Genomic DNA, 14,891 nt, shown 5'->3' on the forward strand with positions numbered 1-14,891 from the left:
TGCTCCGGTGGGCCCCTTGTGGACCCGCCATCGTCAGCGCAGCCTCCTGTGGGCTATGGTGGCCACTCCAAAAGCATCTGAAGCTTCTCCCAATTGACTGAGTCTTTCCATGAGGGACTCAGAAGCGAGTAGGAGAGAGCATGGAGGCACAGTCTAGAAAGAGGAACCGCGGTATGTGGTTCAAGATTTGAATAAAGCCAGACACTATCATCGCGGCTCCATTCCCTCGCCCACTGCTTCTGCCATGGTTTCCATATTTGATCACTTTCCTTCTAATGACATTAGCCAAACTTTCCTGAGGTCATAGGTGGGCTGTGTACCTACTATCTACTTTATAAGACTGGAATAATTCAGCATCCAAGATGCTGTATGTGGGCAAACAGCCTGGAATGGAGTGCTAATGATTAGAATAATCAGAGATATTTGTAGAGGAGAAATATTTTCCTAATCTTATACATGTTCATATTCTTACTGAATAACTCCAAAAATAAGAATACTTCACATATAACAATAATATTGAGTTATGAAAAGTAGTTTATTCTAATTGAATATACTTGTAGTTTATCTAAAGTAGTTTATTATAATTGGATATACTTGGATATACTACATCTTATAAGGCTACATCTTATAAGGCATTTCAGTAAAGACATATTTTAGAGGAGTTATGCCACACAAGTCCATTTTTGTCAGTTTTACTCACCTATATTCATGTGTAAATTCACCACACAGCAACCATGGATTTTTTTCTGTGTGTTTTCCTTCATCCTATCATAATATAAAATGATTATTGGTTCCCGTCATAATCCTCATAACGTCCTAGCCTACTGGACTCTGAACTGCTTTCCGAAACTAATTTTTCATAAGTGCTAAACTTTAACCAGAACACTGGGATAAAAGGCCAGCCAGCTCCACAAGCCCAAACACTTGGAGGACGTTTCTAACTGAACCAGGACAACCATGACGTGCTGTGAGGGGTGGACGTCCTGCAATGGCTTCAGCCTGCTGATTCTGATTATTCTGGGAGTAGTTATCAATTGTATACCTCTGGGTATCAGCCTAGTGGAGGGAGATTCAGCTTCTCAAAACCCCATCTCTTGCTATGAGTGGTGGTTACCAGGAATTATAGGAGCCGGTGCGCTGGTGAGTAATACCTATTTGGCTTGGCTTGACTTGGAGACGGGTGTACTGGTTTTTACCCGTGTCTTTAAGTGTGACTTTCAACCTTGCAGCTAACTATGTCTTCATAGGATATGGGTAGGAATGTAGGGTTACCGTTGATTTATGCTGTTATATTGTGAAGAATGATAATTTACATAAAGAAAACTGTGGTCCATCCTAGAGACCTTAAGGCAAAATCAAAAAGAAGTTGATGGGAGGTGGTTAGGTCATTACCTACCACATTTCTTCACAGGTAGGATGACATTTATGAATTTTCTTTCATATTAAGGATTTCTTTTCTTTTCTTTTCTTTTTTTATGTGGTACTAGGGATGGAACTCAGGGCCCTACACATTCTAAGCCACTAAGCTACACCCCCAGCTCTGGGGGGCAGTTTAAAATCCATGGCCTCATCTTTTCCTTTGTACCATTCTGATTTCTAGGCGTTTCTAGGGAATGCCACAGTAGTGGGAAGTTGCTCAATGGGAATGAGAAACGCTTCTGCACGTGGGAAATCTTGAGACGGCACAGTGAGGCTTAGCCTGCTTCTCAGGGGAGCTGGCCTAAGGCATACACATCCAAATCCTGGGCCTCTTTTATAAGCTGCTTGGCCACAGTCATGGTGTTTTATCACAGCAATAGAAAGGCAACTGAGACACTCTCTGATCTCACAGACTTTTTGCTTTGGCTATTACACAGATCCCAGAGTGCCTTAGGGTTTTATAGTTTGATGATGGTGAATGGACCTTCTCTGTTGGGATCTGATGCAGAGTGGTACAACACCGAATCCGTGAGTGTTCTTCACAATGAGCCAGCAGAGCAGTGAGGAGTCAGGTTTCCATTTTCCCCTCAGAATTCTGATGCAGCCATTCTGGGTAGAACCCACTGGTAGAGTCCAATTTTCAGATCTGGAAGGATATGAGAGGCGACGGGCCTGTCTCTGGTATATTACCACAACCAAGTCACTTGTCCCAGGACTCTGTTTTGGTGTCTGTATAATGGGATTAGGGATGCTGAAACTGACAGTTCAGCACCTAGGAGCTTGTTCGTTTGTCCTGTCACTTGTACAGGTGCATCAGTGATCTAGTTAGTGCCAGAGAAATGAGCAAGAGCGAGAGAGAGGGGGAGAGAGAGAGAGAGAGAGAGAGAGAGAGAGAGAGAGAGAGAGAGAGAGCGCAAGAGAGAGGGGGAGGGAGAGGGAGAGAGAGAGAGTGAGAGAGCAAGAGAGAGAGAGAGAGAGAGAGCACTGTAAATGTTGACATTACTAGGATTTTGCAGATAATGAAACATAAAAGTAACTTTTAAAGAAACTCAGAACGTAAAAGAGGAGTTCTCCATTTGGATCACTAGTTATTGGAGGAAGTCTTACCCCTTCCTCATTTCACTCTTTTTCTCTCTCCTTCTCTACCCACTCCCAGGATCTTGTTGTGCTTACAGGAGTGCACAGACATGCCCAGCTTTGAATCAATATATTTATATATGTGTTTTGCAGGCAGTTGTGAGCCTCCTGATGTGGGTGCTGGGAACCAAGCTTGGGCCCTTGGTAAGAGCAGCAAGTGCTCTTAATCCCTGAGCCGTCTCTCCCACCTATGGGTCACTAATTCCTAGTGAGGATCAGTTTACTGCCACTAGGTTTCTCCTTAAGCTTACATAAAAACATTCTTTTTTAAAAAAGATTATTTATTTATTCATTTATTATGCATACAGTGCTCTGCCTCTATGTATGCCTACATGCCAGAAGAGGGCACCATATCTCATTTCAGATGGTTGTCAACTACCATGTGGTTGGTGGGAATTGAACTCGGGACCTCTGGAAGAGCAGTCAGTGCTCTTAACCTATGAGGCATCTCTCCAGCCCCACCTAAAAACATTCTTAGAGCTGGGACTGAGGTCAGAGGATTGCAAGTTTCAAGTCACCTGGTCTATATGACACTGGGTCTCAAAAAACCCAACCAACCAATCCACCAAACAAACAAACTCCCAAGCAGCCAACCAACCAAAACAAAACAAAATCCCTAAGCAACAAAACCTCTTAGGCCACAGTATATTAAACTTTACATATAAAACTGTGCCCTTTGAACCTATCTGGCATGGCAAAGCCATTCAAAAAGCCTTCTCCACAGGCTGATGACTTTTTTTCCTTTGCCAACAGGAGTAATCCAGCCATCTGTTTCAGGTAGACACAGCCACAGGAAAAGCTTTTTGTAAAATCTGGGCTTCCTCTTCAAACTGCCGTGCCAGCTTCCAGGCTGAGCAGTGTGAAGCAACAGCCAAGCATCAGGCCCTCATCCAGTCTTCTAGAAGGTTCCCTCAGCAGGGCCGGCCTTCTCTGTACCTGGTGTAAGCAGAGTCAGAAGCTGGCCAAGAGCATCTGAGCCCTGGCTGCAAAGCTCCCAGAGTGTCCCAGATGGCGTTTAGAGAAACTTAGCTATCTCTAGATATGAATTGGCATTGCTCAAAACACAGGAGAGAATATTTTAAAGATGTGCTACAAGTATTAAAGAGCCCTGGTATCTTTAATATGCTCTCATTTTAGAGAAAGCAAGAAGCCAGGGGGGAAACTAGACAGACCAAGAAGGACAGGGAGACAGAAAGCTTTCATTTGTTGACATCCTGCTGGGTGTCAACTCTTGGGCCCAATACCATGCTGTCTAGTTTCAGCTCAACAATCATCTGGGCTGCAATTGCCACTTGTACTTTACAGGCCAGAAAACAGAAGGCTGAGAATGTTAGCAAGGTCACACAATGGGTGTGAAGCCCAATTCTAGATTTATCTAACACCAACGCTAATCGAATACCAGAGTCCTTAACCCCTGTCTCCAGCCCACAGAGGTCAAAGATAAAGAACCATAAAGTAAAAAGAGCAGGAAGCTGAATCATAGAAAGGTCTACACACTTGTGAAACACTTCAGTGAATCTGGACTCCTTGTCCAGACCACAGCTAAGTCTACCTTGCTTCCCCCAATAAATATTAACCAGAGATCACTAAAGCATCAAACGCATGGAAAAGTCTGACGCTCTTCATAGGGAGACCCTCAGACTGGAGGTTAGCCCACAAGCAAACAGGTAGATGATGGCAGTGCTCTGAAGGCAAGCATATTTTCATGATCCTTGGCTGTGCAAAAAAAGGACGAAGCATCTCTTTTTTAGGGGGAATTAGTCCTTCATGACATCGGTGAAAATTCTAACTTCTGCAGGACAGTTTGTAAAGAAGGAGTCATTAAGGGTGCTGAGCATATGGTCAGAGTCCTTAACTCCTTTGGATGTTGCTACATTTCAAATTGAGATCACTTCAGAAATGGGGGGTTTTACAGGAAACTGCATATAATATAAACCCTTGGGCTCATTACTGATTACTTTATGAGATCATTTATGGTTTTAGGACCAACCCAAATCAGAGGTGAACCTTTTTATCTTTTGAAACTGTAGCCAAGTAAAACATCACGTAATTATCTTGAACATTATCTACTAAGGGAGGGGACGTCAATATAAATGTTACTTGGTCAAGCATCAAAAAACATTTTTAAATGTTCCTTGAAAAACATGAACAGAAAAGCTCTTTTACTTTATATAAAGTTAACTATAAGCCGAGTCTCAATCATTCTTCTTATTGATTTTACTCATTACATAGGGGTAATCTGTCAAAGGGAATTATTCAGAATCTTAGTGGGAAGCAAATGGCGGCAAATCAAACAGATTAGATTGCACGCAAAAGCTTTACAAAACAGGGCTTCTGGGTTCACGCTGAGCTATGGCTTTGCATGTTGCTCTCATGTTCAGGGGTCTAGAGGGTCCCCAAAACTTGACTTCTATCACAACTTTTATGATAGTTACTTTTATGATAGTACTTCCTTTATGAAACTGTACACTTTCTAAAACTGATGGAAAGCATGGGTTCCTGCCAAGAAAATGAATATTAATTATTTATAAAAACAAGAAGAAGCAAGACTGAATTTCATAAAACCTCATGCATTCAAATATGCTTAGGAATTACCAACTTTGCAACCCTACCATTTTTTTTTTTACGAAACTCCATAGATAATATGCAAATAAGTAGGGTTCCAATAAAACTTTATTTATAAAATGAAGTGACAGGGGCAAGAAGTGCAAATTCACCAGTTCCTGTTCTACGTGATGTGTTATGCAAGATCAGAAGCAGTGTCTTCTGAAACAACTGAGAAAAGCTTAGTGTATAAATGCTGACCAAGATTTCTTTTCCCTTTTCCTCTGGGCTTTCAGCGATGTACAGGGCGGCTGGGCAGCCACACGTATGTGCGGCTTCTGAATTGGGAAGGCATCCGTATTCAACGGATAAGCAAAGCTTGGCAGCAACACACAGTGACATGGAGTCGGCATGTGATAGGATGGGGTGACACGGATTGGGAAAGCTGCCTTGTGAGAGGCATAAATCTGTTCTAGAAAACACAAAGGTAGATGTGGCTTTGGAAAAAAAAAACAGGGGAAGGAACCATTAGAGGGAGCATGCCGTGAGCAAGGGTGCAGAGTTCAGGGCGGGGGAGGGGGATGGAGGGGGGAAGCATGTGTGGTTAAAACCCATCACAGCTAAAAATTCACAAGGGAAAGGAAGCAACTGACATCTGCCCTCTGGCGGTACAAAACTCCTAGTTAAGAGTTTCTAGTCATAGCTGACATCTAATTCTTTTTAAAAATAGAAAAGCAACTCTTAAGAATATAATACCATTTATAGCTCTCCTCAGCAATACAGAATGCAATATATACCAGGCTTCTGCCTGTCTTTATTCCTAGCACTTGGGAGGGAGTTTGAAGACAGCCTGGTCTACACAGCAAGTTCCAGGCCAGCCAAGGCTACACAGCAAGCTTTTGTCTCAAACAAAGAAAAAACCCAAAGACTTCTAAATACCAGTGTAAAGTAAAATCAATACATATTAGGGATACAGGAGCAGGGGGGAGCATGTGGGACCAACAGTCATTCTTACATATAGGCTGGGGGAGACTGGCAAGATGCTGGTGGCCAGGGGTGTAGAAGGCAAGGCACGTGGGAGTGATGGTGAATTAGCCCCTGCCAAATGCCAGGCAAACAAAGATGTCAATTTTCTTCTTCCCAGATTGACTTGCTTAACTTACGGGAAATTCGATGTGGCTGCAGGTTATAGTAATTTGAGAAGGAAGAGGGAGGGGAGAAAAAAGAGGGGAGAGGAAGAAAGGTGGAATGGGAAAGAGAGGATACAAAGTTAAATTTTGGGTGATAGACCCAATTCTTTAAGATTCCTTCTGAAACTCATGCCTTCATAAGCTATCCTCTTCTGCTTAAAATCCAGGCGGCTGACTATAGCTGACTCCGAGAAAACAGGCGACAGGAAGCTTCCTAACTGCTATCTCAATTCTCACCCTTTCAATCCTTACGGTTGAAACTGATGCTAAGGTTCACAACACATGGACACTGCCCGATTCCCTCTCCTGAACCCCGAGTTTCCCCAAGGGGTAGTAAATGGAAGGTGGTGATGACTGGGTTTGCATCTGGTGAAAAGAAAGAGTACTCATCATTCCTGTGACGTTCTTTCCAGGCCATCCCAGCAACAACGATGTCCTTGGCATCACGAAAAAGAGCGTGCTGCAATAACAGGACAGGGGTGAGTAAGGAGCAGGGGGCTTGGGAGCAGAAGCACATGAACAGCCAAGGGCATCTGGGCCATCAGCACCTGCTGGGCCTCAGGCTTGGACAAATGCTGTCGGGGTTTGTTAAACAGTCAGGTAAAGAGTGAGAAGACAGTTTTTCTTTTCTCCTAGAAATTTAGCTCTGAGCCAGGCAGTGGTGGCGCATGCTTTTAATCCCAGCACTCAGGAGGCAGAGGCAGGCAGATCTCTGTGAGTTCAAGGCCAGCTGGGTCTACAGAGCTAGTTCCAGGACAGCCAGAGCTGTTACATGGAGAACCCCCCAAAAACAAACAAACAAACAAACAAACAAACAACAAACATCTAGCTTTGGAACCAGCCTCTGGCCCTTTCCTCAAACTTCAGTTCACCTAAAGAATCAGAAGCTTTTCAAATGAGGACTTATGTCACACCCAGAACTGTAATCAGCTTCATAATACTAAAATACGTGTTTTGAGTAGTATATAAAATGCTTAGAGCAAATGTGCCCTCAGTTTTTTAGTACCTATGGAAAGATTAGTTTGCTAGGTTAATTGCACTTAGTTCCAACTTTAATTCTTAAAGTTCTTAAAGGAGACATCAATTATTTTTCAAACATTTAATACCTACCATACTTAATTCCTCAAAACTCTAATGTGGGCAACGGTCACATCATAGTTTATTTTAATTAATAATTAATTAATTTGATGGGGAGTTGTTTGTTTTGTTAAGACGGGCTCTCTCTCTATAGCCCTGGCTGTCCTGGAACTCACTATGTAGACTGGGCTGGCTTTGAACTTGCAGAAATCCACCTGCCTGTCTCCTGAGTGATGGAATTAAAGACCATGATGTCTGGTAGATCTTGTTGTTGATCAAAACACTAGTAGTCAGAAACAAAACAAAACAAAACAAAACAAAAGAAACGGAAATAATTCACCAGGGTAGCACAATAAGTATTTTCTAATCAAGCCCACTGGGCTCCCAATTTCAGTTCTTACACTATTTACACCATGAATGCAGGCAGGGGGAGGGGGAATATGGGGGGGGTGAGGTCTAATTCTCTAAGGCAGGGGTAGACCAATGAGAAGCACCACAATCAATACATGGGGCTGAGCTCAGCATAAAGGTTTTAAATCAATGGTTCCCATTCAGATGAGAACACACATAGATCTAGGGAGGTTTCAACATACCTGCCTATTCATCAAGGGTCTGAAGGACACAATACACAATGTTCAGGAGCTCATAGTTTTCCATAAGGGAAGGAAAGTGTTCTCTTGCTTCACTTTTGACTTTGAAATAATCATAATCACTAACAACTTTGTGAAACACAAAAATTAATTTTTGGAAAGAAACACATTCAACATTGACTTTCTTCTTTTTTTTTTTTTTTTAAATGCCAAATTCCACATTTTATCTGTTTGTGTGACTCAGATTCATGAAAGGCACAAACTTTCCCTCCATGGTATTTTCGACTGTGGGTAGATTTAGACCCTCCACCCCTACCCCGAAGGGGCATGTGGCATTGTTGAGATGGCTTTTAGTTGTCATACTGGTGGGAGAATGGAGTGATACTAGCAGATGATGGCTGGTGACCAGCGATGCTGACTCATCTCATCCTGCTTTGGAAGGGCCCCAATAGCAAAATGCCCACTTCAGTGCGCAGAGCTGAGCAGTCGTGCTCCCCACCCTGCTGACTGATTACTTCAGGATGCTGGCCACTGGCCACTTAGACCATCGGCCAAATATGGATGGAAGAACTGGGAGCCAAGAGCCCAGACACCAAGCTTTAGGTGGTTAAGGTCTAGTGGAGGTTCAATGTAGTTAGAAGAATTATATACAACAGGAAGAAAGAACCAGGTTTCAGTGGCCAGAAGAAAAACAAAAGCCCAGGAATATGAAAGTTGAGATTATTTTGGAGACATTGACAAGTGTGATAGTCTTTTGGCAACTGTAATTCAACAGCAGACTTTGGTCTCTGCACCTTTCATAAACCCACATATAATCAAACTGCAGCCTGGAGACTCAGGACCATATGGGGCTAGGGAGATGGCTAAGTCAGTAAAATGTCTTACATATAAGCATGAGGGTTGGAGTTTGGATCCCTAGGATTCCCATAAAGGTTAGGTACAGTGCAATCTGCCTATAACCCCAGTGTTAGAGGGGCAGAAAGTAGGTACAGTGCAATCTGCCTCTAACCCCAGTGTTAGAGGGGCAGAAAGGCAGGTGCCAGAACTCACTGGCTGGCCCACCTAGCCAAATGGTTGAGCTCCAGGTTCAGTGAGAGATGCTGTGTCAAAAATAAGGTGGGGAATGAACTGGTGAGGGAAGGCACCCGACATCAACCTCTGGTTTACTGCCCCCTCCCGCCCCTACGCACACGTGTGAACACACACGCATGGCAGAACAAGCACACACAAACATGTACAAATACCATACACTTATATATATCTACAAATAAGGGGGGTGGAAATCTAGGAGCACAGACTGAGTGGAGAACAGTAATCAGGAACTAAGTAATAAGACTGGCCGGGCGGTGGTGGCGCACGCCTTTAATCCCAGCACTCGGGAGGCAGAGCCAGGTGGATCTCTGTGAGTTCGAGGCCAGCCTGGGCTACCAAGTGAGCTCCAGGAAAGGCGCAAAGCTACACAGAGAAACCCTGTCTCGAAAAACCAAAAAAAAAAAAAAAAAAAAAAAAAAAAAAGACTGTAAGTGCTACACGATACTGCTGTATAACTTGAAACAGATGCAAGACATACAAATGACCTGTGCACATGTCCCTGCTTTGTTTTCCAGATGTTTCTTTCATCGCTCTTAAGTGTAATCACAATCATTGGTGCGGTGTATTGCATGCTGGTATCACTCCAGGCTCTCTCACAAGGCCCTCTCATTTGTAGCTCTCAAGCCAACAGCACCGTCTCTTGTGAATTTTCATTAAAAAACTTGAGGTGAGTAGCATTTTGTCCCGTGGTCTCACATAGCTGCAGCTTGTTATGATGCACAGCGCTGGGCTTTTCTCTGTTCTGACTTCTGGGACAAACATTCTTAGGGACTTGGTAAATGAATACAAATAGGTAACGTCTCACAAAGAAGCGGAGGGGCTACCACAACCCAAATGCACTAGGTATGGTCCAGTTGATCTCAGGCGGCTTATACTGTCTTGTAAAAATTCATGGTTACATGTGGATGTCTCTTAAAAGTTCTGGGAATATATACTTAATTTAAATCCTTGGGAATAGTAATGGGTGAGTGAGGGGAACATTTACTTTCTACATGTCTGCACTAATTTTTTTTAAAGTTAAATTTTATGCGTAGGAGTGTTTTGTCTACATTCAAATGTCTCACATTTGTACAGTACCCACAGAGGCCAAAAGAGGACACTGTACCTAGAAGTGGAGTTACGAATTGTTTCTTTTTTTTTTTGAGCCACTATGTGGATGCTGAGATCTAAACCCAGGTCCACTGCAAGAGCAACAAGAGCTCTTAATTGTTGAACCATCTCTCCAGGCCCTATTATTATTATTATTATTATTATTATTATTATTATTATTATTATGTTTTGTACTGTGGATATAGTATCTACAGCAGCCACAGGTGATAGATTCCTGTAGAATCAGAGTCATGGGCAGTTGGCAATTGCAAGCTGCCCCTAGTGGGTGTTGATAACTAAACTTGGATCCTCTGGAAGGACAGTATGTGCTCTAAACAGCTGAGCCATCCCACCAGTCACTAATTAACCACTAAATTTGTAAATCACGGATGGTTTCATTTTGTGTATGGTGTTCATGCATTTGCAATGTTTGTTGGTATGTGTGTGGACAGATGTGCCAGTGCATAAGGAGGCCAGAGCTTGATGATAGGTGTCCTTAATTTTCCTCCACTTTATTTACCAAGGCAAGGGCTCTCACTCAACCTGGAGCCTGATGACTCAGACAGCCAGCTTGCTTCAGGGACTCCCTTGTTAGCCCTCCCTAGTGCTGGGATTACAGGTGGCCACCCTATCTTCTTGTTTCTTATACGGGTGCTGGAAATTCAAACTGTGGCCCTCAGGCTTTCCCAGCGAGTGCTTTTTTATTCATGGAGGCACCACCCTAGCCCCTTACTTTTGAAACTTAAAAAAAAATAAAACACAAGAAACAGCAGCTAGGAGGTACTTGTGCTCATGCTATGTACTTATAGACAGAAATAAAAATATTTAAGTCAGGTAGCAATATATTACATTGGAAGTTATGTATACATGTGTAGCTAGAGTTTTCCTGCCTTGCCCACAGTCAGGACAAATCTTTGTTACCCGCCAGTCCCACAGCCACTCAGACTCAACCAAGTAAACACAGAGACTTATACTGCTTACAAACTGTATGGCCATGGCAGGCTTCTTGCTAACTGTTCTTATAGCTTAAATTAATCCATTTCCATAAATCTATACCTTGCCATGTGGCTCGTGGCTTACCGGCATCTTCACATGCTGCTTGTCATGGCGGCAGCTGGCAGTGTCTCCTTCTGCCTTCCTGTTCTTTTTTTTCTCCTCTCTGTTAGTCCCGCCTATACTTCCTGCCTAGCCACTGGCCAGTCAGTGTTTTATTTATTGACCAATCAGAGCAATTTGACATACAGACCATCCCACAGCACAGCCAAGTGCAGACCATCTCAGACACCTGCACTCAGGCCTGTGGTCCTAATCATCCTCTATGTGGACCTGCTGGGTAAAGCCACGAGGAACCCGAGAACGGGCTCCCACAGGACATACAGAACATCCCACAGCATACATGGTCCATTGAGACAATTCTATGGCTGAATTTAGGCATAATTTGCAGAAATAGAAGACCAATCTAATTCATTAGCTACCTTTAATTAGCCATTTAGTTTGGGAAATCCACCAGATGTAACTTTTATACTTTTATCAAACAACTGTTTTTACCCATTACCTACTTTTTAAAAAGTCAAAATTTTTATAGAAGTTATTGTGAATTCCCAAAGGAATTTCTTTACTAGTAGGGACAATTTGAACTCCCAACCACAGCTACTGTACACATTTAACCCTCAAGGGATGACAACAGTCTACCAATATAGGGGGTCGAAGTCCAAGCTTTGAGGACAGCAGCACTCAGATAGCCCCTCTCAGTCTAGCTGAGGAGGCCAATACAATAGGGGAATCCTGCAGTCTCAGGCAAATCCGTAGTCTCACAGGCTATGTGTTGAAATACTGTTATTTTCTCAGGTCCAAAGTCGGTTGTTGGGAATCTAGAAATGTGCACCCCCTAAGAGTACTCCATTTTATTCTGATAAACAAAAAAAATAAAAGAAAGCCAACAAACAAAAATCATCTTAAGACAGATGTGTTAGGACTAAAAGCTGCTTGCTTTATGTTAGAAGAGGCATATATCATTTTAATCAGAAGTATTTGAAATGCTGTGACTAAAAACCATTCACCGGGCTGGAGAGATGGCTCAGCGGTTAAGAGCACTCACTGGCTGTTCTTCCAGAGGTCCTGAGTTCAATTCCCAGCAACCATATGGTGGCTCACAACCATCGGTAATGAGAGCCGGTGCCCTCTTCTGGCCTGCAGGGATACATGCAGACAGAACACTGTATACATAATAAATAAGTATTTTTTTTTTTTTTTTTGGTTTTTCGAGACAGGGTTTCTCTGCGTAGCTTTGCGCCTTTCCTGGAGCTCACTTGGTAGCCCAGGCTGGCCTCAAACTCACAGAGATCTGCTCTTAAAAAAAAAAAAAAGCCGGGCGGTGGTGGCGCACGCCTTTAATCCCAGCACTTGGGAGGCAGAGCCAGGCGGATCTCTGTGAGTTCGAGGCCAGCCTGGGCTACCAAGTGAGTCCCAGGAAAGGCGCAAAGCTACACAGAGAAACCCTGTCTCGAAAAATCAAAAAAAAAAAAAAAAAAAAAAAAAAAAAAAAAAAAAAAAAAAAAAAAAAAAAAATCACCTGGCCTCAGAACAGATCTAGGTGAAACTCAGTTGTGCACATATGTTTGTTTGCTTTCCACCTTTGGAAAGTAGAACGGCTGCACGGGACAGGTTCAAACACCCATAGTTGATATTTATCTTCATCCCGACACAGGAGAGCATGCATCTTATGTCGTTCACCTTAAGATCAGGTTTTCTATGGAGAATGATACAATGTGTGATGAGTAAGGGTTTTAAGATTAGGGCTATGCTTATGTGCTCAGAAAACCAGATCTTAGCTCTGGTTTTTGTATACAATCTTTAAAACTGTACACTGGGTCTTACTATACTGGGGCTTTTATTTTGTTAACAGGCACATTTAGCCCTTCTCTTTTTCCCCCTAGTGACTTCCATCCTGAATCCTTCAGTCTCCAGTGGTTCTTCCAAGACTCTTGTGTTTCTCCTACTGATTTAAAGAACTCCAGCATCAGTGACATCATCAATAACTGGAGCGTACCCAACTCTAACTCTGAAGAAGACAGACACAGGATTTTCCACTTCTCAGTATTTCTCAGTCTCCTGCTTGTTGGAATCCTTGAGCTCCTGTTTGGGCTCAGTCAGATACTCATTGGTTTCCTTGGCTGTCTGTGTGGTGTCTCTAGAAGAAGGAGTCAAATTGTATAGCTTAAAGGGTAATAAACTAGAATATCAGTACTTCGCATAATTTGAATTTAAAAAATATATGCTTTTATAAGTTCAATGATGAAGCATCATCTGGAACACTGTGTCATTTTAGTGCAAAAGTTGTTTTTGAAATCGTCTCTGAAGTAACTTTACAAAACAACCAACCTATCAAGCTGGACCAGTGTGGCACACGCCTTTAATCACAGCACTCAGAGGCAGAGGCAGGCAAATCTCTGAGTTCGAGGTCAGCCTGGTCTATAGAGCAAGTTCCAGGACAGTTAGAACTACATAGAGAAACTCTGTGTCAAAAAACAAAATCAAAATCGTTTAAAAAACAAATCAACCTTTCATATATAAAGCATATTGTACATACATGCTTTATGGAAAAAAGTCATCAGTGGTTGGTACTGGGGAGAAGTCAGCCAAGCTTTTTTGCTTTTTCCCTGTGTGTTGAAAAAACTTCTTAGACCTGCTAATACTTTGATGGTAATAGAAGTAGGTATCTTAGTCTTAAGAAATACATATTTATATGTTTAGGGAGGAAGATCGTGTTTTTAAAATACTTTACCCCCAAACCTGAAGTTGACAGAAAAAATGCTATATTTAGCTGAGAGGTACATGGCAGTTCATTCTACTCTGCTTTCTTATGTTTGTATCTTTTCATGATTTATAATACCTTGAAAAAAAAAATCAGTCTTTTAAAAGCTGGTTTCTATTTATGCTGATCTTTAAAAGGTAACAAAATATATTTATTGTATCAATATGTTATGGAACAGAGAAAACTAAAAACCTACAATTTTCTGAATGTTATCACTCCTGCAATTGATTTCCATTTTTATCTCAATCTTACTGGGCTTCTGATTTTGAAAGTGGGCTGGGGAGACGGCTCCTTGGGCAAGCACTTGCTCCTCGTGCAGAGAACTGAAGTCTGCTTCCCAGCAGCCACACTGGCATCTCACAACAGCCTGAAACGCCAGCTCCAGGGATCCAGGACCCCCTTCTAGACTCCAGGGCAACTGTGCACACACACACACAAATAAATAACTCAATCTTAGAAAGTGATTTTTGAAGAGAAGTGAACAGATGGTTCAGCATTTAAGAATACTTGCTACTCTTGGGGAGGACTTGGGTTCAAGTCCCAGTATGTACATGGTGGCTTACAACTGTCTCTAATCCAAATTCCAGGGGATCCAGTGCCCTATTCTGGCCTCTGTGGACACTAGGCTCACATGCATTTATTTAAATAGCAGGCAAAATACTCATAAAGTAAAAAATAAATAAATCTTAAAGAAAACAAAACCAAAAAGACCTTGACGGTAACTGAAATACCAATTATAACAGTCCAAATAAATGAGTACATCCAGAACTTGGAAGGCTTTTGATAGCGCAAACTGCATGAAGAAGACCTTTTCCCTAAACCACCCCTCCCCCACATACCTAGTAATACTTAAGGCTTAGCTTCAGGATATTCTTTAGTCTCCTGTGTACATGATCACAACTCACCAAGTCAACACTCACCCGAGCCAGGAAGTTCTCC

At 42.5% G+C, this 14,891-nt stretch overlaps 1 protein-coding gene across 1 annotated transcript; it reads left to right on the top strand.

Moving 5' to 3' along the window:
* The first annotated feature begins 932 nt into the window (after positions 1–932).
* Tm4sf20 (transmembrane 4 L six family member 20) lies at positions 933–13,389 on the top strand. Its single transcript, XM_028874120.2, has 4 exons — positions 933–1,140; positions 6,704–6,769; positions 9,565–9,716; positions 13,075–13,389. The coding sequence occupies exons 1-4, from the start codon at positions 958–960 to the stop codon at positions 13,352–13,354; spliced, it is 681 nt and encodes a 226-aa protein (XP_028729953.1). The 5' UTR covers positions 933–957; the 3' UTR covers positions 13,355–13,389.
* The last annotated feature ends 1,502 nt before the right edge of the window (positions 13,390–14,891 follow it).

Source organism: Peromyscus leucopus, chromosome 13 (assembly GCF_004664715.2).
Source record: "Peromyscus leucopus breed LL Stock chromosome 13, UCI_PerLeu_2.1, whole genome shotgun sequence".
NCBI lineage: Eukaryota > Metazoa > Chordata > Mammalia > Rodentia > Cricetidae > Peromyscus > Peromyscus leucopus.

Coding starts and splice junctions, on each gene's coding strand:
- Tm4sf20 (XM_028874120.2), top strand. CDS start 958: ATGACGTGCTGTGAGGGGTGGACGTCCTGCAATGGCTTCAGCCTGCTG. Junction 1,141..6,703: donor TTATAGGAGCCGGTGCGCTG/GTGAGTAATACC, acceptor CGTTCTTTCCAG/GCCATCCCAGCAACAACGAT. Junction 6,770..9,564: donor GCTGCAATAACAGGACAGGG/GTGAGTAAGGAG, acceptor TTTGTTTTCCAG/ATGTTTCTTTCATCGCTCTT.